This window comes from Athene cunicularia (genome assembly GCF_003259725.1).
Source record: "Athene cunicularia isolate RWA chromosome 17 unlocalized genomic scaffold, athCun1 chr17_part1, whole genome shotgun sequence".
Classification (NCBI taxonomy): domain Eukaryota; kingdom Metazoa; phylum Chordata; class Aves; order Strigiformes; family Strigidae; genus Athene; species Athene cunicularia.
The window spans coordinates 9947324-9969682 of NW_020799122.1; the positions used below are offsets into that span (position 1 = coordinate 9947324).

At 45.5% G+C, this 22359-nt stretch overlaps 1 protein-coding gene across 15 annotated transcripts in view; it reads right to left on the reverse strand.

Moving 5' to 3' along the window:
• CACNA1B (calcium voltage-gated channel subunit alpha1 B) overlaps positions 1-22359 on the reverse strand; it is a 301534-nt gene that overhangs the window by 22428 nt on the left and 256747 nt on the right. For 12 of the 15 annotated variants that reach the window (XM_026860253.1, XM_026860255.1, XM_026860252.1 and 9 more), the window contains 6 exons: positions 19316-19432; positions 15713-15778; positions 14942-15033; positions 13045-13195; positions 9559-9686; positions 4758-4854 (listed from right to left, as the gene is read on the reverse strand). In XM_026860253.1, the coding sequence (XP_026716054.1) occupies positions 4758-4854; positions 9559-9686; positions 13045-13195; positions 14942-15033; positions 15713-15778; positions 19316-19432 (651 nt within the window). Of the gene's footprint in view, positions 1-2233; positions 2331-4757; positions 4855-9558; positions 9687-13044; positions 13196-14941; positions 15034-15712; positions 15779-19315; positions 19433-22359 lie in introns of all 15 variants that reach the window. The other 3 variants (XM_026860247.1, XM_026860246.1, XM_026860243.1) reach the window with 1 other exon arrangement.

The following is a 22359-nucleotide window of genomic DNA, read 5'->3' on the forward strand; positions in this document are numbered from 1 at the left end:
GGGGGGGGCACCAGGAGGATTAGGGCAGGGGGATGCCACGACCCACATGCAGCCGTCCTCTTGGGGAAGATGCTCAGCACCAGTCTGTCTCCAGGACATGCTGTTCCTAGTGCTGCACATAGAAGTGGAGGAGGGAGGGAGCAAAAACCAGTACTGCCTCCCCAGGAAGGTTTAGTTTTACCAGCAGCCATAGCTAGGAGTGGGGGTCAGCCCAAGCTGCAGCCTTACACCATGGGAAAAATTCAGATCTGGTCTTAAGTCTGTATTTCTGTAGTTTGGGGCTCTTTGATAACATGCAAAATGAATCTGAACACCTCCAAGCTCGGAGAAATTGGATGTTCAGTCTAGATTTGAGCTGTTTGACCTGAACCCATTCCTACTTACAGGACAGACACGTCACAGACAGCTTTTAGAGGTTTCTTAGTAAATGGCCAAAAATTAAAGATGTCTTTAAAAGAAAAATCACAAGTCTATATTTTAAAAAGATACCAATCCTGTGTACCTAAGTTCTGCGGACGTGTTCTGTAAAGACAGACACATTAAACGAGATAGCAGCTAACTCACATGGAAAAGACAGACTAGGGAAGGCACATCTGCAGTGCCTCTGCCAAGGGATAGTTTGCTGCAACAGTTGAGAACAATCACACAGAGGCACAGAGATGCCAAACTATGAAAATCAGTCAAAAGTTTTGTTTAAAATGCCTATTTTAACAGATGATCTTTTTAACCCCTTTTATTTTCTTCCCTTTTTAACTGTACAAGATTTTTTTGGGGGGGGGGGGAATAAAAAAGTGAGAGCTTTATGCTTCTTGTACACACGTGTGGCCACAGAGCAGATCTGGTTGCCCAGCTGCAAACACCTACTGCCGGGCTTTCAGCAGGACACAGCTTCATTTTAAGTCAATGGAAACTCACAGGTGCTAAAAGGAGACACTGATTACTTTAAAATTATTGGGTTTCTTTGTATAATTGGTACCTCTATAGAGATGTTTATCTATCTACCCATCTATTTGTAATAGCTGAGACCTGGAACTGGCATTTTGACGTAGCTGGGTTTCTCAAGCTTAGTTATAGTATGGTGGGTATGAATTCCTCATGATAGAGATGCTTATTAAAGCAGCTACCAAAGTGGCCAGAAACAAATCAAAAGGAATACAGAAAATCTAGCTTTATGGTTAAGTTTAATTTTCTTTTTATTTTAAATACTAACACACTGAGGAAGGATCTTGTATGAAGCCGTATCTGAACCTCTTCTTGCTGCTAAGTATCCTATATAAAGGCAGGCCCAGGTTTGGGTTTATCTTGAGACTCTGCAAAAACCTGTTCTCATACGGGCTCAGTGAAAAAATAAGCACTACTGGAGGGGCTGTTGTGATCTGGATCCATTGCACCAGCATGGCAGGGTGCAGTAATTGGGCTTGGTGGTGGCTGAAATGACATCAACGGCAGAAAAAACCTGTTGAGTTTTCTGTGGAATTGCCCCTGCAAATTTCTAAGTGCCATGCCAGCTGCTGGGAGAGCAGCATGGCTTTAACTGGTGGGGTTGGGGTCTGCTCCAGAATTTCGTCTCTGTGTCTATATGAGCTTCCACTGTGTCCTCCGGGCAGCATCTGAAAGGCAGCAGCTAGCAGCCTTTTGGATATAATGCATTTTGTGGTTCAATTAAAAAGCTTTTCAGCATAAACAATAAGTTTGAGTGATTTTTTTATCTGTCTTAAATGTTTTCTGTTAAAATAATTTCTTTCACAAGGGTATTTAAGGAGCCCTTCTGGTGTTGCCTCTGTTTAATAGCTTACTAACTCCTACAGTACTGCCTACTCTAATTACTCCAATCTAATTAAGAGGGGGAAAAAACAACATACTACTGAAGGGCTAAGTGAGAAAGGATAGTCGAAGAGCTGTAGAAAGATAAATGGGGATCATATTGGTGGGGTAATTTGCTCATTAGCACCCTCCCTCCCCAAATTAGCCTAAATGGAAGCAGAATGAGAGAGGAGAGCGAAACACTGATAGAGATAGTGGAGACATACTTAGAAAGACAAACTGATGTGCCATAGAAAAAAAAAAAAAAAAAAGCAGCAGAAGATCCAAAATCCAGTCTGCTTGGAAAGCAGAGAAAGCACCAGAAGAGTCCAGGAGAACAACACTAACGCCACAGAAAACCAGCACCCACTTCAGCCACGGCACAAAAAGCTGGTGGTTTGGCAGGAGTTTCTAGGGGGGGTTGGTCTACCTTATAGGCAACGCGAGCAGGGCATTTCTTTCCAAGGCCTAGAGGTGGGGACATGTGTCTCAGCATCTCATACATGTCTGTGTAACTGATGCGCCCGCTTGGAGTCAAAGGGAGGGAGGCAAAAGCAAGAAGACACAGAAATCAAACCAGACGGGGTGGGGGGAAGGAAAAGGAAGGGGATGGGGAAAAAGGCAACACAGTGGAGCAAATGAAAAGGAGGAGAGAGAAGGGAAAGCAGACAAGAAAACAGAGATCCGGTTAATCAGATTTCTCAGGAAAACAAAACCAAAATGAAGAGGTGGGTAAATAGAAAGGTTTCTCCGCTTCCGTTGCTGTGTTTCAACGCCCAACGTCTCCTCCTCACCGCAGGGACGTCCCATGGCCAGAGCTGCGCCTCGGCATGTGGGTCGCCGTGGGGAATGATTGATGTCTCCGCTCAGGGGAGAGGGTGCGGGAGGGCTCGGGTTTGGCTGGCTCTGTGCAGGGGTGGGGGGATGCCTCCCCTTCTCACCCCTCCAAACCAGTCAGTCAAGAGACTGTATTCACCATGCCAGGGAGAGCTGGTAGGCAGAGTTATGGGACAGGGAGAGATAGGGCTTAGAGAGAATACTCAGCTTTCCTTCACTGAATAAAGGCTTTAGTTTTCAGGTTAGCCTGTGGGCTATGAGAGAAGCAAAAAGCCAATCCCGGTGTGTTTGCTCAGGGGACAGAGTGGGACTGCTCTGAACTCCAAGAGTACAAACTCTGCAAAACCTCTGCCAGCCTGAATTTCTCCTTCAGCCTGGATTCAGGTTTGACAAAACCAGAGGCCAGCACTCGATTTACAGGACGGTGGTGGAAAGGGGGCCTGTTTCTCCTTTACATTTGAAGGGGCCCCTCTTTCATCAAGCCAACATCAACTGGTTGTTTCCACCACCAAGGGCAGCTGGCTATCCTGTGCGCTAGAGGGAAGTGGGAATTGCAGAGATTTGGGAAAACGCCCTTAGACCAGCCCATTACTGATGGCATCTACCTTCAGCACACAGGGGTGGTAAATAAAATCCTGTCCTGAAAACCAAGGGTTACAGAAACACCAAGGAATTCTCCTGCTTCGCCCTTTTCTGACTACAGAAATTGGGAGCATGACTATGACAATCTCATTTTATTTTCTCAGTGAGCTGCCAGCTTATCATGTTGTGCAAATCTGTGTTGCCTGTCATCTGAGGTGACCTAAGGATATTGCAGCATGCTATTAATTAATGTTTGACCCCTGGAAAATCAGGATAGTATTATCATCTCCACTATACTAGGAGGGAAACTGAGACCTACGCACCCATGTGAAACCCCTTTCTCGGTCAGGACAGCTACAGAAGCAGTCACCAGCACACCAGCCTGCTGCCCTGAGATGGGCCTCAATTCCTATGTAAAGCACTGATGCAGGAGGGGGTGGAGGAGAGAATTTACCAAGCCAAAAGCATCTATTCCTGTCCTTGGTAACTAATGCAGTTAAAATACCACTCAGGTTTTATAGCCCAGAGCTAATTTAAAGTCTGCTGAGAGACACAAATTGTAATTACAGCCAATGGCTTCCCTCAGCTTCTCTCTTCCCCTGCTCCCTGGCTGGAGGTACAGGGTCTGGCGTCTTCTCTGCAATGCTGGTTAACTCTTAATCCCAAATCAGGTGTGGAAAACACCTGGGCTGGAGTGAAAGAGAAAAGTAAGCTCCATGATGTCTGCTTCCATTTCTCTCCTCTTGATCTTCTACTTTCCATGCACTGACTGCAAGAGAATCCCTACCTGTAGCAGGGACCCCACTGAAGTCCAGTGTCATCCTGTGCTGATTTCTTGGCTAGTTCTCTCCTTAATACTTCACGTCAGATCCCAAGCACAGTGTACTCTTCCTGTGCCATGAGGCAGGGGGTTTTACTGAATGTCCATCATAGCTTACGATCTCAGGGAGGTAATTTTGCTCCCAAGGCAATCTCTGGCTGTTGCTATTGCACTGTGAAAAGCTCATCCCCCCGTCTCTCCCCAGCCTAGGTAACCATCCCACTCTGCCGCCCAGTTAACCAGCACCCGGATCAAATGTCTTTTCAGCCTAGGAAAAGGAAGGGTTCAAACATTGGTCACTCAGCTAGAGTGACAATGTTACGAAGCCCAAACAAAATGGACTTGCTACTGCCTAGAACTCTTGGGATGACATTTCTCTCTGGTGTGTATATATATAGAGAAAGTGCTCAGATGCTGTGCTGCTTTTCCCCAACACTTCCCACCTAGACCCAGCAGAATGGAAGCTGGAGGGTTCACTGTCTCATAAAGCTGCCTGTCTCCAGCCAGCTAGGGTGTAGGAGTAGACAGGGAAGAGATGCATTGAGGAAAAAGGAGGCAGTCAGTCAATCATTCCTTTTTTTCAGGCAATGGTTAGTTACGTTACAGGTTTTTTCTGTACTGTTTGCATTTGCACTTGGGGGTGGGGTGGGGTGGGGAATAGAAAGAAACAAAACCAGAACTGAAAATGCTGGAGGGAGTCTCTGAAGTTCCAAACCTTGTATGCCACCCTATGAGGGCACTTCTTTCCTAAGCCCAGGGGTGGAGCAATTACACGTAACAAATTGTACATATCCTTATAATGAATCCGGCAACTGGAAAGAAAACATCAGATGTTATGACAGCAAAACCCAACAGGCATCAGTTTTTCCCTAGGTAAACAGGAGAAATTGGAAGGGCAAAACACACTGAAAAGCAAGGTTAGTCTGACAGCAACCAGGCTTGCAATAAGGAAGGGACTTTAACACAGAGACAGAGAGAACTTCCAACTCCTCAGCAAAATCTGTATCCTTGGGTTTTCTTCTGTGAAACCTTCAGCGGCATGTGCAAGGCTTTCCAACTATTGCTTCTGGTTACCTTTATCACTAATGTTTTACTTCTCTGTACCTACAGACGGCCCCTTCCCACCACCCAGATGCTGCAGCAGCCCAACAAAACCAGAGCCTGCAGCACACAAATAGCCTGTTTAATGGATTATTACTGAGATTCAAATTAGCTGGTTCAAAAGGGCTTGGGAACCTTTATCTTCCACTGTTACCACCTACCTAGCCCCAGTAGGGCTGTACTCTGCTTCACGGGCAATAAGCAATTGCTGGAAGTCCAGAAACTGCCATTTGAGAGCTGTCTTGGCCATTGGCACGGGGAAAATCCAGCCTTCATTACCAGTAGATGAAATCAGATGCCTCGAGGTAGCTTTATGGTCAGTCTCATTAATTCCCAACAATATTTTCAGCTAATTTAACAGCAGGGTTAGATTTCTTAATCTTTTGTCAGTAACCAAATAACGTACAAAAAGAGCTGTACTGAACTTCAAAATGCCCTCTAAAGAAAAATGAGATGATTTGGCTTCGCTGTGTTTATTTTGGTATGTTATATAAAGAAGGCTGGAATATTTTGGAATATCTCCTTCAATATTACTGCTTTATTGGATGTGGGAAATTAAGTTCTATTCAAAACGTTCACAATCAACTCAAAACTATTAATTCAGAAAAAGATCAAATGGAACTGTGCAAGTCTTGGCTGCAGGCCTAATCATGGTTATAAAAAGTATATTGGTTTAACTGACTCAAGAAGTTTACCAAAATTTTAGAACGGCTTTCTAAAATCAGTGTGTAGAAAATACATTATGAGCAGTTCCATGAGCTCTCTAAGAGTCCATGGAAGGCTTGAAAACCAGCAGCTATATTGCATCGGAAGGTCATGGCAGCAAATTATGACAACTAGAGATTCTTTCCCAGGTTGTTTAAATCTATTAGAGTTTCGTTTATTTTCATCAGCATCCCTTCAACTCCAATAGCCAAGAAAAAGCCCTTGGGAGCACCTGCACCTCCTCCCGACTGCTGAAGGTGCTGCCAGTAGCAACTCCCTCAGCTCTTGTAGAAATTAATGGGAATGGGATGGCAAGACCCACATTTCCAGTATCTCTAAGGGGTATGCACTGGGAAGGAGGTATAAAAGAGATTAAGTGCTCACTTTATTTATCTTGAACAAATCCAGGTTTTGTTTTGTTTTGTTTTGTTTTGGTTTTTTTCCCAGTTCATCCTTAAATGCAGTGTTTTCACTCCTTTCCTGATTAACTCCCAGTCCTGGACCAAAGCGCTGTATGAGCCCCATTTCTCTCTCTCTCTCTTTTTCTGTGAGCCCGAGGCTTCTTCCGCCTCGAAATCCAAGTTTCCCCATACTTACCCCTACCGAGTATGACACCCACCTAGGTAATAACAGCTGATAGCTGCTTTTTTTCACTTCCTTTTGAATGTTTTTCCCCAGAAAAGTTTACAGAAAGTGGGATTTTGTAGCAAAAACAAATGTGATATTGGAAATAGGTATGTAAATATGCACACATTAAACCTTTGCATAAAATACTATCTATATAACAAAAGTATAACAACACTTGTACTTTTTACCCATGTAGCATCTTTCATCGAGGGTCTCAAGCTATGGAAAGTGAACAACCACTGTAATTCCCTTGTCCTTGGGACAATCAAAGAAGAGACCTCGAGAGAGGCAATCAATTAATGACAGATGGAAGTAGGAACCAGCTCACCTGCATCTAAGCATAAGATAACACTGCCTGGGAGTCTTTCAAATTCTGCTACAGTGATTATTTACCATTCCCCTACATATGTCTATACTGGGAGCTGAAATGCTAAAAGCTGACATGGAAAACAAGAATTGGATCAACACTTTCTTTCAATGAGTTTGACCAACTAGTGGGAACAAACAGCTGAATAAAAATTGTGTCCTCTAAAGCCCTGTGTCTTCAGATCAAAACAGGGTGTACTGCTGGGAGTCATACCTTGAAAGACAAGCTATTAAGCAAAATCCATGGATATCTATTGTGAAATACCATGTCCAGAGCTTCATAGAAGTTCAGCCCAAATGATCTGTTCTGGCCTTAAACCGTGAATGGATTTCAGATTACTTTTAAATTGCGGAAATGTTAGTCCCACTTATGAAAACACAAGTGATTTTGGTGGAACTATTCACACATGGAAAATCCAGAACATGCACATGTTTTAGGATCAAGCCTCAAGCATCACATCTTGGCTGTCCTTTGATTTGCATTTCTGCTCCCAGTCACTCTGCCAACATCAATAGCTTCACATCAGAGCAAAATGGGAAAATGGTTAGAGAAAACCAGAATTAGGATCTCAATATATGGCATATTCTGTATTAACATCTCTAGAAGTGAAAAGGTTTGGCTCTGAGCGACTCACAAAATGTAACCTCAGCGCTCAGAGTTAACAGAGCAAGCACATCTTGCTGTAAATTTAATGGTTGTGCCTCTTATGGGTGGAAAGTTCCTGAACACATAAACATTAAAAAAGCACTGACACTTTTTCCCTTGCAGGTATGTTACTCCTCCCACGGATGCTAATCAGAGCCAAGACTATTTTTTAAGACAATGGGCACTCCTAAGTTTTCAGTCTCATTGAGATTTTTCTAGTGGTAAGAGATAGGACTGGATTTGAAACAGGAAAAAACGTTATTTACTGCCTGCCAAGTACCCACAAAGGACTTGTCTGTGTTACAGAGCATGTGGTAATGAAAATCTGCTTGGAGATTACAAGCTGCTAGTATGTGTGCAGCATATATGCAGGCTCGGAGTATGGATGGCTTTGAGCTAGTTAAAATCACACACAGTTCAGAGAAATGCAGTCATTCTGGAATAGGTTTACATTTAAAGTTAGCCTAAATCAATTTAACTGAGATTTTAAAGCAGTTTAATTGCATCCTAGCAGGGAGTTTGAGATGCTGATTATACAAACACTTTCTGCATCTGTCTCTACTGAAGGGAAACAAAAAAGAGTGAAAAGATTGTAGGAGCTAGAAGGAGGCTTCATTACAAATACAGAGGAGATTCATTGCAGAGTAACTCATGGCGAGGAAAATGGACACAAAATCAGTAGGACTTTAAAGAAAAAACAGTCTCCCAACAGGCAAATTCCTAAGCTGAAGAATATCAAGGAAATTACTGTGCCCTTATCTCTGAACATCAAGAAATGAAAATAACACGGACACCAGGGGTGTTGTGCAGTAGCTTTCTCTGGGCAATGGAGAAAAACAATATATTGAAGTCAGTCTTGCTCTACAAGTGATCAGTGGTCAGAGCTGTTCCCTCATTAAAAAAAAAAACCTCCTTAAAATGCTTCAGCAGTGGCCCTTGGTCTGCCACAGCACAGTGCCACTCCTCTGCTGCCGCGGTACTTAAGCCCAGGTGTGCAGCTCTCCCTGTGAGTGTCTTTGAATAAGAAAAACAAAGAGATACAACCATAAAACCAAACACCTCACCATCTGGCTGTGACAAAAGCCATTTCCTCCTTTAACACACTCATAGATCAGGAACATTTTATCAGAGGCTCACTGAGAACTGAAATGCTTCCAAAGTTAGGCTTATTGTATTTTCTTATTATTTCACATATCTTGTATTTCAACTGCAAGTCCAAAACTTAAATATTATAAAGAAGAAGAAAATTCCCTTCTACAATTTGATGTCATTAGAAGGAGCCTTCCAAGATCATCAAACCATTGGGTTTGATGAGAAATGTCTGTTTAAAAATGACGTTTTTAGCAATCTACCCTTATGTTGAGAGACATCATGTCACTCCCTGCTGCCTCACAGGTGGGTGAAAGCAAATGATGAAGTCTGAGCCTGTAGCACTTGACTCAGATGCAAAACTGTGGGGTACATCATCTCCTTTTAAGGGAAGGATAGTACCTTGAAAACTTGATTTTTTAATTTTTTTTTTTGTCTGGCCTCAGGTCTCTGCACAGGATTTGTGAAACCATCAAGGTGGTTCTCAACTAGGAGAGAAATGTTCCACAGATGAGGTATAACAAAGCCTAGCCTCTCAAGTTACCTAAAGTGCTGCCAATTGCAAGAGATTCAGCATATTTTTATCTCCAAACGAGGATGCAGAAACCAAAGGCAATCAAAGATCCTTTTGGAAATGCTAAACAGCTTTTCCACTTGGCCATTTAGCCAAAATCATTTGAATTTACCCTATTAGTTTTTGGCTCTGTGTGTGGGGGGAGGAGGGTGCATTTTTCTTCCTTGATTTGCTGGTTTATGTCTATCTTGTGCCTATTTGAAGGAAATGCCCTTGTAATGACATCAGGTTTGTTCATCTCCAGTGCACAGTGAATTGAAGCTGGAGCATTTACCACCCGTGTTACCTCAACCTTTGGAGTCGTTCTCCTTCTGGAGCTGTACTCACATTAAAACAGATTGCTGTGTGTATAGGTATGTATTTATACATAACGTATATCCTCTTCTCCAAATGTAACAGTGTACATACCAGGCAGCTGGGTCATATTCAGCCCAGACGCGAACAAACTCATCCAAATGATGGGGCCCAAGGATGGAGGAGTCTCTTGTCAGGTATTCAAAATTGTCCATAATCACAGCCACAAACAGGTTTAACATCTGCAGAGAGGAAGCAATAAGGCACTTAAAGAGGAAAAGAAAGGAAAAGGAAAGAAGCTGGAATGGGAGCAGGTATGATTCCCTTAGCAGGGTGTGTGCTTGCTACAAGAAGCAGCCGCACCCTGGAGAATAAACTCTATAAAGATTAGCCCTGGGGATGCTGCTGCCACCTCCTCCTCCCCTGCACGCTGTGAGCCACTTCCAGCCCTGCAGTATTCAGCAGGTTTGCCATGACTTTTGACTGAGGAGTTTGGCCACGTCCCCATCATTGGGGGTGCCCCCAGCCTGACCACCCCAGGGGCTGCTCAGCACCTCTCCCTGCCCCTCCTTCTCCCTGCGCCAGCACAGAGCAGCACACGGGAGCAGTGGCTGCTTCACCAACCGGGTGATGTGAACTCTTCCAGCACTTTCAAATCAAGGCACATCAAGACAAGAACAGCCAGAAGAAAAACCATTCTTTAGGCTGAATGTCCTATTTTAGACTCATAACAATTCAAAACTTCAAAGATCCCCTGAAAGATGAGGGGCAGGACACACAAAAGGCTCCTGTCCCCAATGGCCGCTGCCTAACACAGAGCCTGGCAAATTCTTCTGGCATATAAAGATTCTCCTCTTATTAAAGCTGACGGAAGAGTCACAAGGATTTCAATGGGAAGAGATCAAGCTGCAGCCAGCAGAATGGAAGAGCAGGAGGGCAGGTGGGAACGGATGCTCCTGTGCCAGCTAAAGACCTGACAGGCATAAGGCCTCTTTCTACCTTGGTTGTGTCTTCTGTAGGGAGGCTGAGCCGCTGCCGTGAGCGTGGCTCCTCTGCCCATGCTGAGCTACGGCGAAGGAGCCGGTGAGCTCTCACGTGGGGATGAGTAGAATTAAACTGAATATGGGTGTCCCCAGCTGGTCTGCTGGTTGCTAAAAGAAAATCAGGCAGTAGAGTTTGGGCTTTGTGAAGTTTTAAAGAATTCATATTCCTGTGTGATGGAGAGGGAGGAGGGGTCTTGGCTCTTGCTGTGACACATGGTCCACCAGTAGAGACAAGCACAGTCCATAATGAATCACCATACCACCACAAATGCTAATCACAGGCTTTCCAGACCTTCAGTCCCTCTGTTTGTTAGAACCCGTCCCAGTAGAAAGCTGGGGGCAGAACCCGGCCCCCACTATATCAGTGTCCCACACTAGAGCACTGGGGTGCTTACACTGCCCCAGGGTCTCCTTCAGGCCCAGCTGTGGAGAAGAGCTGAGCCCAGCCCAGCCCTGCCAGTGCCTCAGCTGCAAACAAAGCTTCTGCCTCTGCAGCAACCTGTGTGAATTCACCCCTGTGGCTGAACATTAGGGCTTGGCAGCTCAAACACAGCTCAAATCAAAGAACGCTGCTGGGTTTGGGGACCCAAGCCAGTACTTTGTGCCACCCCAGTTCCTGGGTGCTCGCAGGGTCTCTGTGCAACACAGCCTAGACAAGCCCCGGGATCTCATAGTGGTGCACGATGCAGTGCTGGACAGGAATGTGCAGACCAGCTCTCAGTAAGCTGCTCAAAGGCTGGAAGCACTATAACCACATCAGCAGGGCTCACTCACATAACACAGTACCCCCAGAGCATCAAGAAACGGGAAGACTTTGGAGAGTTTGCCCCTTGATTCAAAGTCCCTTTCCATTGCTCCCAGATCCAGCCATGGCTTGGTAGAGTTTTCCCTTGCTTGCATACAGCTGTTTCTAAAGTTCTCATATATTTTAAAATTTCCATTTATATTTTTCATCAGTGTAAATTGCAGGAGGAAAATTATGTCAAGCCAGAAACAACATTTAAAAACAAATACGTTACCCAATTCCCCCTCTAGTCTGTGGTGTAACAACACTGAACAAACCATAAAAACGTGCCCTCCTGGCAAGGCTGTGGCTCTGTAATGCTTTAATCGCTTGTGGGGAACCACATGTTTCATTACAATGAAGTGCTGAACGCATTTTAAGAAATGAGTTACAGCCCCGTCCTGTAGCAGTCCAGCTGCTTGGCTTTCTGCTGCCTATTTTTGGAGCCTGCCCTCCCTGCCTTCGCTCCTCACAAGGGCTCTCCCCTCTCTCTGCCAGCAAGCCCAGGGTGCGGTTTCAGGAGCGCTGACTCAGGGACAAAGCTCACACAAAGCCGTATTTTGCACAGATGTGTTCCAGTCTCCAATTCTGCTACTACATTTTGAGTAGAATGGCTGATATGAGCCAGGGAGGGTGAGTCTGGGGGGTGCTGTTTGGGGTTCTTTTTGAGAAAAATCTTTAGAAACAATAATGCACTTGAAAATAACAATGAGAATGTCTGATGTTTGGTCAGGGATTTGTACAAGGAAAAAATTTGGCTTTAAAATAGTCTGCTGAAGGAATCAGTAATTGGAGCATTAACTTTATATAAGCTTTCAGGGCTTCACGTTTTTTTAATATACGCAGAAGAAATAAACCACCGGATGTTGAAGGGGCAACTGCAGTCGGACAAAGGATCTCACTAGGGGCCACTGAAGTTGGTCTATACCCAGCATCAAATTGCCACGTGTGCCTCTTTTTCCTGGTTAAAGGTGTCTGATGATAGCAGGGATTAGCTGCACAAAGCATCAAATCTTGTATTTTGAAGCAAACCGATGGAACTGAATGTAGGCTTGATACGTTGCTTTTTGGTACATTCTAGAGCTGTGACTTTTATCTCTTCCTGCTTGAAGTTTAATTGGGTTCCTGTCCTTGGTTTTCCATTCCTCTGGCCCAGTGGTGCAGGAAAGTGAACAAGCAGAGAGCAGAGAGCTTTTTATGCATGCAAGTGACCAGAAAGACACTGGCACCTATTAAAGCTTAGACCCAGGCCCGTATGATGTCCATGGGCATGAATCAACTACAGCCGCTCTGTGTAGTTTCCTGTCTAAAGCTTTCCTGGCACCACTGCAGAAGAAAATGATCATTGCATTTATTTGACAAAGAAAACAAAACCCAAGGCATAAAATAAGTGTGATGCTCCCAGCTGCCTGCTGCAAGCGCTTCTAAAGCAACGTTATCTCGGCTGTTCTCACCCTGCCCTCCCCAATCCCCTGCTTCAAAGGACCATGTTACAAATCAAGACAAAACAGATTAATTCTTAATTCCAAATATTAGACCCCCCTGTGAGAAGAAAGATAAAAACCTTCCCTTGAAACTAATGACTAAATGATCTCTTTGGGGATTAAAGGGATTTTATCACCAGGATGATAAATGGGTTTTAGTGAAGCTGTCATGTAATGTTGTATAAATCATAATTAGGGAGAATGAGGAAGCAAGGGGTTTGGGAGGGAAAGGCTGGGGGGGGGAACCACACTGTCACCTCCACTCTGGGAGAGATCAGGACTGACTTACCAGGAAGGAGCACAGGAAGATGAATGACACAAAGTAGAAATAGGCAAAATCGCTGCCACATTCGTTTTTGGTGAGGCCGGAGAGCGGGTCGCAGGCTCTGTTGCTCAGGCACGACAGCATGATTTCATGCCAGGCTTCCCCCGTGGCACTCCTGCAGATAGGGAGGGCAGAGAGTGAGCTTGTCCAACCCCTTCCCCGTTACAGACCCGGAGGGCATCCACCTTGTGGTATTACTGTGCCCAATTAACTAAATTAATTAAGTGGAACCTTGTGTCCAGGTGGAGAGACTATATTTACATTTGGAATTTGAACTACCAGCCTGCTGACATGAAAAAGAAAGGAGAAAGGATATATCTCTATTACAGGGGGTAAAAGAAACCAAACAGGCTCAGGTAGGCTAAGCTTTACTGGTTTTATGGAGAATAAAACCAGATTAATTTAAACATGTCCAGTGAAAAGTGCAAATGGAAGCAGACAGAGCTTAGATTGTTCCTTTCTGAAGCAGCTAACATTTCTGTCCTAGTGCTGGCTGTAAACCCAATGGAGATGATGGGAAATGGAACCAGGCTTCTCCACCTGAATCTCTTTATTTCCTTTATCAGACAGATACAGAAATTCTAGAATGGTCTGGTTGGTCTAGTGACTTGGGTCTCTTTTTCACAACAGTCTCCTGGGTTTTCTTCATAATTTCCTTCTTCCCACTTTAACTTCTACTATAGGGAGAAAAATAGCCAAATACCTGCACCACACTCAGGGGTGCTTTCAGGGGCATCCCTCCACAGCATCACAAACAGCCCATCTGGTTACAGTGGTGTTCAGTGCCATGTTAATGTGTACACTGAGTCAGCTCACAAGTCCTCCTCCTGGTCTTTGAGAAAACTGGATGCTCCGTGTAAACTGAAACAGCTTCCAGGCTACTCTGAATTACACAGCAGATTCCCCCACTAGTGGCACTGAGCGCTGACACTCCGTTCCCTTGCACAGAAACATGCTCCCCCCATTGTGATCCTCCTGCCTCTGCCTGCTCTGTGCCTGCCGCAGGGGCCTGGAAAGCTACCAAGAGGTCTGGACACGAGGCTGAATAATTATCCGGTTTTATTAAAATTCAGGGGTTTGAGTCAAGTGATTACTCTGAGCTAGAAAGGGCTAATTTCATTTCCGTCTGGCTTCACAGAACCTATGCAAACCAAATCCCAGGCAAGATATCCAGTTACAAGCGCAGCATAATCCACAGAGCCAAGCCTCTGCGGCTGGCAGGCACTTGTGGGGCCGGAGCAGTTATTAACCACTGTGTCTCCACGCCACATATCCGAAAAAGTGAAATCTTCCCCAAGCTGCCCCAATTTGGAGCAGGGCCTACACTTCATTTTTTCCCGGTCTGAAAATGAAAATCTGCGTTTCATTGATTTTGGTTTTTTTTCATTGAAAATGCTTCGTTTCCAGGCAGAATGAACCCAGATGGAAACGCTTTCACTCTGAAGCAGAGGTGGCGTTGACGTATGAAGTGTTAACTTGTTGGTAATGCAGAAATGACCAATTAAAGGAATTCTCACTTAAAAAAAAAAGAAAAAAGTAAGCTTCATGACAGGACACACATCAATCCATTAAAGCAGGAGGGTTCTGTGTTATATTAAGCTTCTGCCTGAGTTGACGTGGGGTGTCTCAGCGCTGGCTGTCGCTCTGTGGAGATGCTGGTGTGTTGAATAAGATCTGTCATATTCAGAGATGTGCCAGGCCAACCCTTAATGCTGAGGAGGAGGAAGCAGGAATAGATGCTTTACTCCAGATACCTTCCTTAGAGGATGCCTAAGTCACAGCAGCTAAACTGGCATATGCAAAACCAAAGACTTACTCATTGTTCACACACAAGTCCTATGGCATTTTATATTCTCCTTACCTGAACAGAAGCATCAGGGCTTGGAGGAAGGTACGGAAGTTATTGTGCCGATTAATGGAGGTTTCATCATCTAGCGCGATGTTTCCAAACACCTGCCACAGAAACCAGAAGGAATTCAGGACAAAACACTTCTTCCCATGGACGTTGTCCATAAAGGTGGATCAAGTGCAGTTGGAAGAAAAAGCAGGAAAATAATTTGTCCTGGTTTAAGGGACCTCAAAAACTAGAATAATTTATGTGCTGAAGAAGGAGATAAAAACGTGTTGTGGAGATCAAATGGGAAAAAAAAAAGGTTAATGTTCTTCATCTTCACACAGACCCTTTCCAACACCACAGTTCAGCTCCATCCCAGGCCAGAAAACTTCTTCATTTCTCCTTGGAAAGGTGCAGCACCTGAGCTACTCCCTGCTTTCAGACTCCTGACGTACCCATACCCAGAGGAAAGGATGTGCCCTGCCCCGGCTGCCACCCGCCCCTCCAGAGCTGCTCTGTTGCAGGTCACCATCCGCAGCCAGTTTGCCTGCCCATGCTCTCTGTACGCCCAGAAGTATCTATACACCCAGGGCCACATTCAACACAAGACCTAGCAATAAGGGTAGAAAAAGTGGCCTTTTTTGCACTTCTAATTACCTGACACTGGACAAGAAGAGCCTTTTGCCTCATTCTAAGCCAGGTGTTGATCCTGCTGTGGAGGTAATAACCCATTTGCACCCTGAACCAGTGGGACAAAACCAGGCTACTTACGGTCAGTATTAAAGCTAAAATTTTTACCTGCATACCAATAATGGCATAGATGAAGAAGAGCATTGCAATGAGGAGGCACACATAAGGCAAGGCCTGTGGAAAAGGAGAAAGTGGTTTTAAGAACAGCAAATGCGTATGTCAGGAGGTAACATTTAATTCCTGGGCAGCACTATGTTTTGTGGTATTTGTCCTTCAGATGAAAAGAACTCGGAAGGGAATATGAACAATTCTGTCAGCCTTCAGAAGTCAACCCCCTGGAGTCAGGTATTCATCGATCACAAAACAGTCTGGGCTTTCCAAGGGCTCTCTACACATCCTTGCAAGCAGATAAGCAGTAAGCAGGGAAAACACAATAAGAAGCTCTGCAGCAAGCACTGGAGCTACCAGCAGGCACTGGCACTTTCTGTGCATAATTGTACAAACATTAATTTTTAATGACCTTACTGTAAATTTAGCACGAGAAAAAAATATACATCCAGGAAAAAAGTTCCTGCTCTGAAACAGGCATAGATTGCAGTCCCAGGAGGATGAAAAGATTGAGTTTTAGCAAGAAATCAGTGAAGGCTACAATGTAATTATGTCACCCAAGCTGAGAGTAATAGCTACTTTCCACTCAGGCTAAATGAATGGGTAATTAAAGCCTCTTAATTAGTAATAGCTTTAAAAATGGGAAGTCTTGCCCTAGGGCTAGACCTTGTGATTCTCAGGGCAGGAAAGGGGTTATGCAGCCCACAGGGAGCCCAGGAAGAAACATGGGGCAAAGGGCTGATGTGGTTTCTGTGGGACACCTGAGCGCAAGGGACAAGGACCAAGAGCTCAGTGCTGGGGAGAAAAACAGAGAAGCAGCTCCCCATGCAGCCCAGGAACTGTCCCAGCTCCGCTTCGGGGGCAGCACTCTGCACACATGCTTTGGAAAGGGTTGAGATTATACTGAAAAGAGCCTTGGCTGAGCCCCTCTCCCAAGATCCAGCCAAGACTACACAGTCCAAGGACACTCTCCCGAGTGGGAACATCTACCTACAGATCCCATGTCTCAGCCTCTGGAGAGTGTCTCCTGGCTGCAGGATTCCTCATGAGTTACAAGGTGAAAGCAGCGTCACCAGCACCTCCATCGCCCCGCAAGGATAAAAACCTAACAAATCTAAGGCACCGCAGTCCCCCAGATCACAATCCCCATCCGTTAGCTGCTTGATGATTGAGTGAAAGCATAATACGAAGGCGAATGCAAGAGCACCCCAGAGGGACAATACAGTGTAATACAGCAGTCACTCCCGCCCCTGGCCATAGGATGACATCACAGATCCCTACAGTTCTTCTCCAGGTTGCTTGCAGAAAGAAGCAATCGCTATGTTCCCATCTCCATCCTTCAAAAAGGTTTTGCCTCTGTAGTCTAAAAGGTCTAATAGAAACTTCCCTCTCGATCAGCTCCCATGCAGAGCAATAACCACATCCATGCTCTGCTGAAACCAATTCTCCACCCCGGTTCTCCCACAGCCAGCACAGGGCTGGCCAGCACTCCCAGTCTGGTGTGGGCAGAGCCACCTGGCATCTCTCTCCAACCACAGGAGAGAAATGACTTTCTTCTCTTAACAAGTCTTTTCCATTTTTTGGAGAGAAAACACATTCCTCCCCACAGTTTTATCACCTAAAATAACCTCTGCATCATTTTGACTCAAACACCACAATGTGTTTGAAAGCACAGCTGAAGAAAAAGAAATTGGTTGCTCTGCATCCCACTGAACTCTGTGTCTTTAAATATCAATTGCCCCCATAGCACCTTCCAGAAAGCACCATGCAAAATACCCTGACATCAGACCACAGAATCATTCAGGTTGGAAAAGACCCTCGGGATCATCAAGTCCAACCATCAGCCCGACTCTACAAAGTTCTCCCCTACCCCACATCCCCCCACAGCTCATCTAAACGACCCTTAAACACATTCAGGGATGGGGACTCCATCCCTCCCTGGGCAGCCTGTTCCACTCTGACCACTCTTTCTCTGAAAATTGTTTTCCTAATGTCCAGTCTGACCCTCCCCTGTTGCAGTTTAAAGCCATTCCCTCTTGTTCTATCACCAATCCCCTGTGAGAAGAGACCAGCACCAACCTCTCTGCAATGTCCTTTCAGGGAGCTGTAGAGAGTGATGAGGTCTCCCCTCAGCCTTCTCCTCCTCACACTGAACACTCCCAGCTCCTTCAATCTCTCCTCACAGGGTTTATTCTCCAGGTCCTTCACTAGCTTCATTGCCCTCCTCTGCACTCACCCCAGCACCTCGAGATCTCTCTCATATTGAGAGAGAGACTGCAGACAACCTCCCCTGAGCTTGCAACAGCACCCAGGACATAAGCTATCACCCCCAGACCTCAGACTTCAGCCCAGAAGACAGTGAGACCCTGTGCAAAGCCCGAGGTAGTGTCCCCAGGCTGGTCAAGACACTCACCACAGGCACAGGCAGTGCTGGGGAGCGTGGCACCCCATCAGCCATCAGGAGATGAAGTTTGCTGGCTGTGACCATGAGCTACTGAACAGATCCATCTTTGGCCACTCCCTGACCTCGTTGTGCTTCTCTTTCCCACATCACCTCCCTACTTCTATTTCTCAGAAAGTCCTGCAAGATCTGCAGAGCCAGGAAGGTCAAGTGCTTTCTGGGTCCATGTGTGATGGAACTGGGGGTCTGCACCCTGCAGCTGCACAGTCAATAAATACCAGAGCATTAGAGGTCAGTATCAGTGCTACAAGTCCTGATTTCCGATTAAATGATCTCCTTTCTGCGCTGCATAACATGAGCATGCCCCATAACCAGAGTTAAAACACAGCAAGCTGTAGAAATGGGCTGCAAACCAGCTAAGAACTGTTAAAAATAGCCATCTTTGGGGCACATGGACTCCTTTTTAGAACTGGAAAACAGCTAACTCCAAGCCAAGCACAGGCTGAGAACTAAGTGGCTGTAAGGCAGTTTTTTGAGGGTACTTAGTTCAGAGGTGTCATATCCAGTGGCTGTGACCAGTGCTGAGGCTTGCGCAGGGGTAATGCAGGGGTGAAGGAAGCCAGGCAAAGCAACTGTGTCAGCTTTAGAACAAAACCTCATTTTTGTAATCATCCATGTCATAAAAACACACCCCTGTGTTATACAGCTTCACAGTTTATATTACCAGAATTAAATGGTTTGGGTTTCACCTCTACCCGGTTCTACCAAGACTGAAACCTGGTGAAAGCAATTTAACCTTACACCTGCTGCAGGCAAATAGGAGGCATGAAGACACTTATTAGCCAGACTGCCATTTCCTTATGCAAATACTTGAGTCTCAACACTTTGGCATCGGGATTTTGTGGTAGTTTCAAGGACAACCTGATCTCTGCACACTTGCTGCAAGTCTGCATCAGTAACCGTCCAGCTTTCAGTCTTATCTTCCAAAACGCTCAGCACCTGCAGCATTCAGGGGATGTTCGGTGCAAACCTTCTGCTTTTCTGCAGAATTATTAGTCCTGTAATTGCTCTGTGGAGGTGCAGAGAGGCCATTCCCTTGGCAAAGTGTAGCTCTTTGATCCTCAATGGAGGATGCTACAGACGTGCCAAGCATTACCATCTCCTCACGTCTCTCCCCTACCTCCCACCTGCCTAACACTCACCTTAAAAGACTGCACAAATGTCCAGAGCAAGATGCGGATAGTGTAACCCTGGCGAAGGAGCTTGATAAGTCTCGCTGCCCTGAAGAGGCGCAGGAAGCTGAGGTTGATGAAGTTGTCCTGTGGAAAGTAAAGGTTTTGTGTCCTTCAGAAATTAACGCGATTAGAAACCACAGCCCGCAAAAAAGAAATTAAAATTACCAGCTTCACGATCTAAGCAGCAAATCGGCCACCAGAAAACCTTCCAAAAGAAACATTCGTCAGTGCAGATCACTCCACATGCAGCAAGTATGAGAAAATCCCTCTCCACAAGAGCCCTCCCCTCTGCTACTGGGTCAATGATAGAAAAGGAAAAGGCCCTTTCACGCTGTCCATGGAGGTCTTGTTTTCTTTGAGTAAGGCAGATTTTCTCCCCCCAAAGTCTCAGGGAGAGGTAATGGTGCCGTATTATCATTTTGTAAAGAATGAGGTTGTTTTGAAGTCTTGGTCAGCTTGCATTCTACAATGAATTGAACTTAAGCCAAGACACTTACAAGGGACGGCATATATAGCCTCTACTGTAACAAAGAAAGGCATTGTCCAGTGAAGATTAAAACATCCTTGAAAGAATGAGGATGTTTTCTAACCTGGAGGTTTTAAATGTTTATACAACAGGTGGCTGGACAGGTTCATCAAGGAGAAATGGCACCAGCAAGACTGGAAGATGGATCAATGGCAGCAAATCAATTGGGGAGGTTGAGTGTTCAACAGCAGGAAGGTGCCTTAGGAACCTGCTGATTTTTTAAATTACTATTAAATGTGCCTTCACAGGTGGATCAAAGAACTGCTGCAGACAGATTCTGATTTCCATTTGTTTTGTATGATTCTCCCCACCCCCCACCCCATTTTTTCCTTTCCTTCAGGGAAAGGAGGTTTCTTGCCCCAATGAGCTAATCTAGAGAGGGTTCTTTCCAAAAAAAAACATGCAAAAGCCAGATCCCTCTTGCCCTCCTATTTTAAAGAGATGAAAAATATCCCCCCTTTCCATACTGATTCCAATTCACTTATTTGTGAATCTCTGTTCACAGCCACTTATTTGACTGAGTTAGCTAAAGAGAAAAAGCATCCCACTTTAAACTACCAAGCACTGGAGTGGAAAATATAATCATAAGGAGCTCATGTTGATAAAGATGAGCAAAAATAGTCTTTCCCTTACCAGAAGATACCCGGTCATATTGAACTGACCCCATTTCTTGCTCATTTGGCTACAGAGCTCATGCTGAATTTTGGGGGCTTGTTGGATCTATTCATTTATTTGAATGCCAGCTCAGTTTTGGGGCCATTAGCATCGCATTCCACCAATCCCATCAAAGAGTTCAAGATATCAGTCTCAGGCATGCACTCGGTTTCTCTCACGTTAAAAACGCAAGCAGCTCAGAGTTAGGCACAGACCGTATATCAGACTCAATCCTCAAATAAAGAGAAAAGAGAAAAGCACAGGTATGTTCAATGAAAGAGCAGACAACACTGAGCTCATTCAAGTCAGCAACAGAAATCAGCTCTGGCAGGCAAAGCACAAGCGAGGATTCCCCTGGGTTGTTCGAGGTCAGTAAAACAGGCGCTAAATATTCAACACTTCTCTCAGCATCAGCTTCTGTTCTATTTTTCACATCGCTTAAGTTCCCATCACAAAACACTGGCTGAACTCACCTTAGCAGGTAAGGGCCACGTAGGACCAGGGGGCAGAGCTGGCCCGTGGCAGGATAAGTGGGTGCCATCGCTGATGCGGCCCCCAGTGCCCCGCTCCCCCGTGCTGGCTGCAGCGCAGGCTGACACCCCCCCTGAGCAGCTGCAGCCAGCTTCAAGGCGGGGCAAAGGCTTAGCCCTGAGACCGTCTTAATCATGGAAAGTCTCCCCACCAGCAGGAACTGGAGCAGATCATACGTGCAACGTTCATGGCACTTAGGCATCAGGCCTGCAAGTCTGACAAATTATTATCTTCAGAGCAACGCTCAAGCCAGGTCTTCCCCGTGCACAAGCCTAATGCTCCTCCACAGAGTACGTGCACAGGCAGCACCTGCAGGATCCGTCTCTCTGCATATGACCCTGCCTTACCTCCCTCCTCCCACATTACTGCTTTGCTCAGAATTTTGCTAGAATCTAATAATTACAGCTGACATGATGCTTAACATCTGCTTCGGTCTAGACTTCGTACAGGATAGTCAGTGTACATGCAGTATGAAACAGGGGGCTCAAACTGTGCAGTTATGTCTATAACCCCCCTCTCCCTGGCATTTGGAGGGACAAACAGTACATAACTACTTTCCTTTTTCCCAGCCCCAAACCCTCCATTTGACTCATGCACTGCTACTTTCTAAAGCACAGCAAAAGCCTCAGCTCTGCAGGGAGTCACTCACAACCCAGGAAAATCCCGTCACCAACATTTGCAGACCATTTGAAGGACCGTTCTCTGCGCTGTTTGTAGGGAGGCAAAATTACACACGCTTGTGATGGATGGAAGGGCTCCACGTGTGTAACCCTCAGCACACCGCATAGAAAACCTGTCCTTCAACACCTCAGCTGTCCAGGCAGGTATTAGAATTGCATGCAGTTAAAGGGGAAACTCCACATTGCGATATTTCTTGTGTGTAACAGTATTTTTCATCAATCCTCCTCCCACTTAGCCACCTCTGTAACATGACAAACATATGATCATCTTCTTGGTTACTAAGGTCTGTCTTTCCAGGTTTTTGTTTCCTTTTCTGTTGCACAGATGCTAAAGGCTGACGGGTGCTCACAAGAGGCACCATAACTTTGTGATTTTATGATTCACCTGAGGACTAGCAAATTGTGTTTGAGAAATGCTTCCCACTAGCCTGTCACTAGTTTTCTAAAAGAGGGAGCCCTGGTACTGAAGGCACCCAGTCACCTCCAGGTCCCGGGGGGTCTGGGCACAGCCACCACTTCCCACAAGAGGAGCGTGACTGAAGCTCAGCCGAGTGATGCATCCCTGAAGCAAACTGCAAAGCAGGAAGGAAAGAGAAAGACATCACAGATAAAGAACTGTC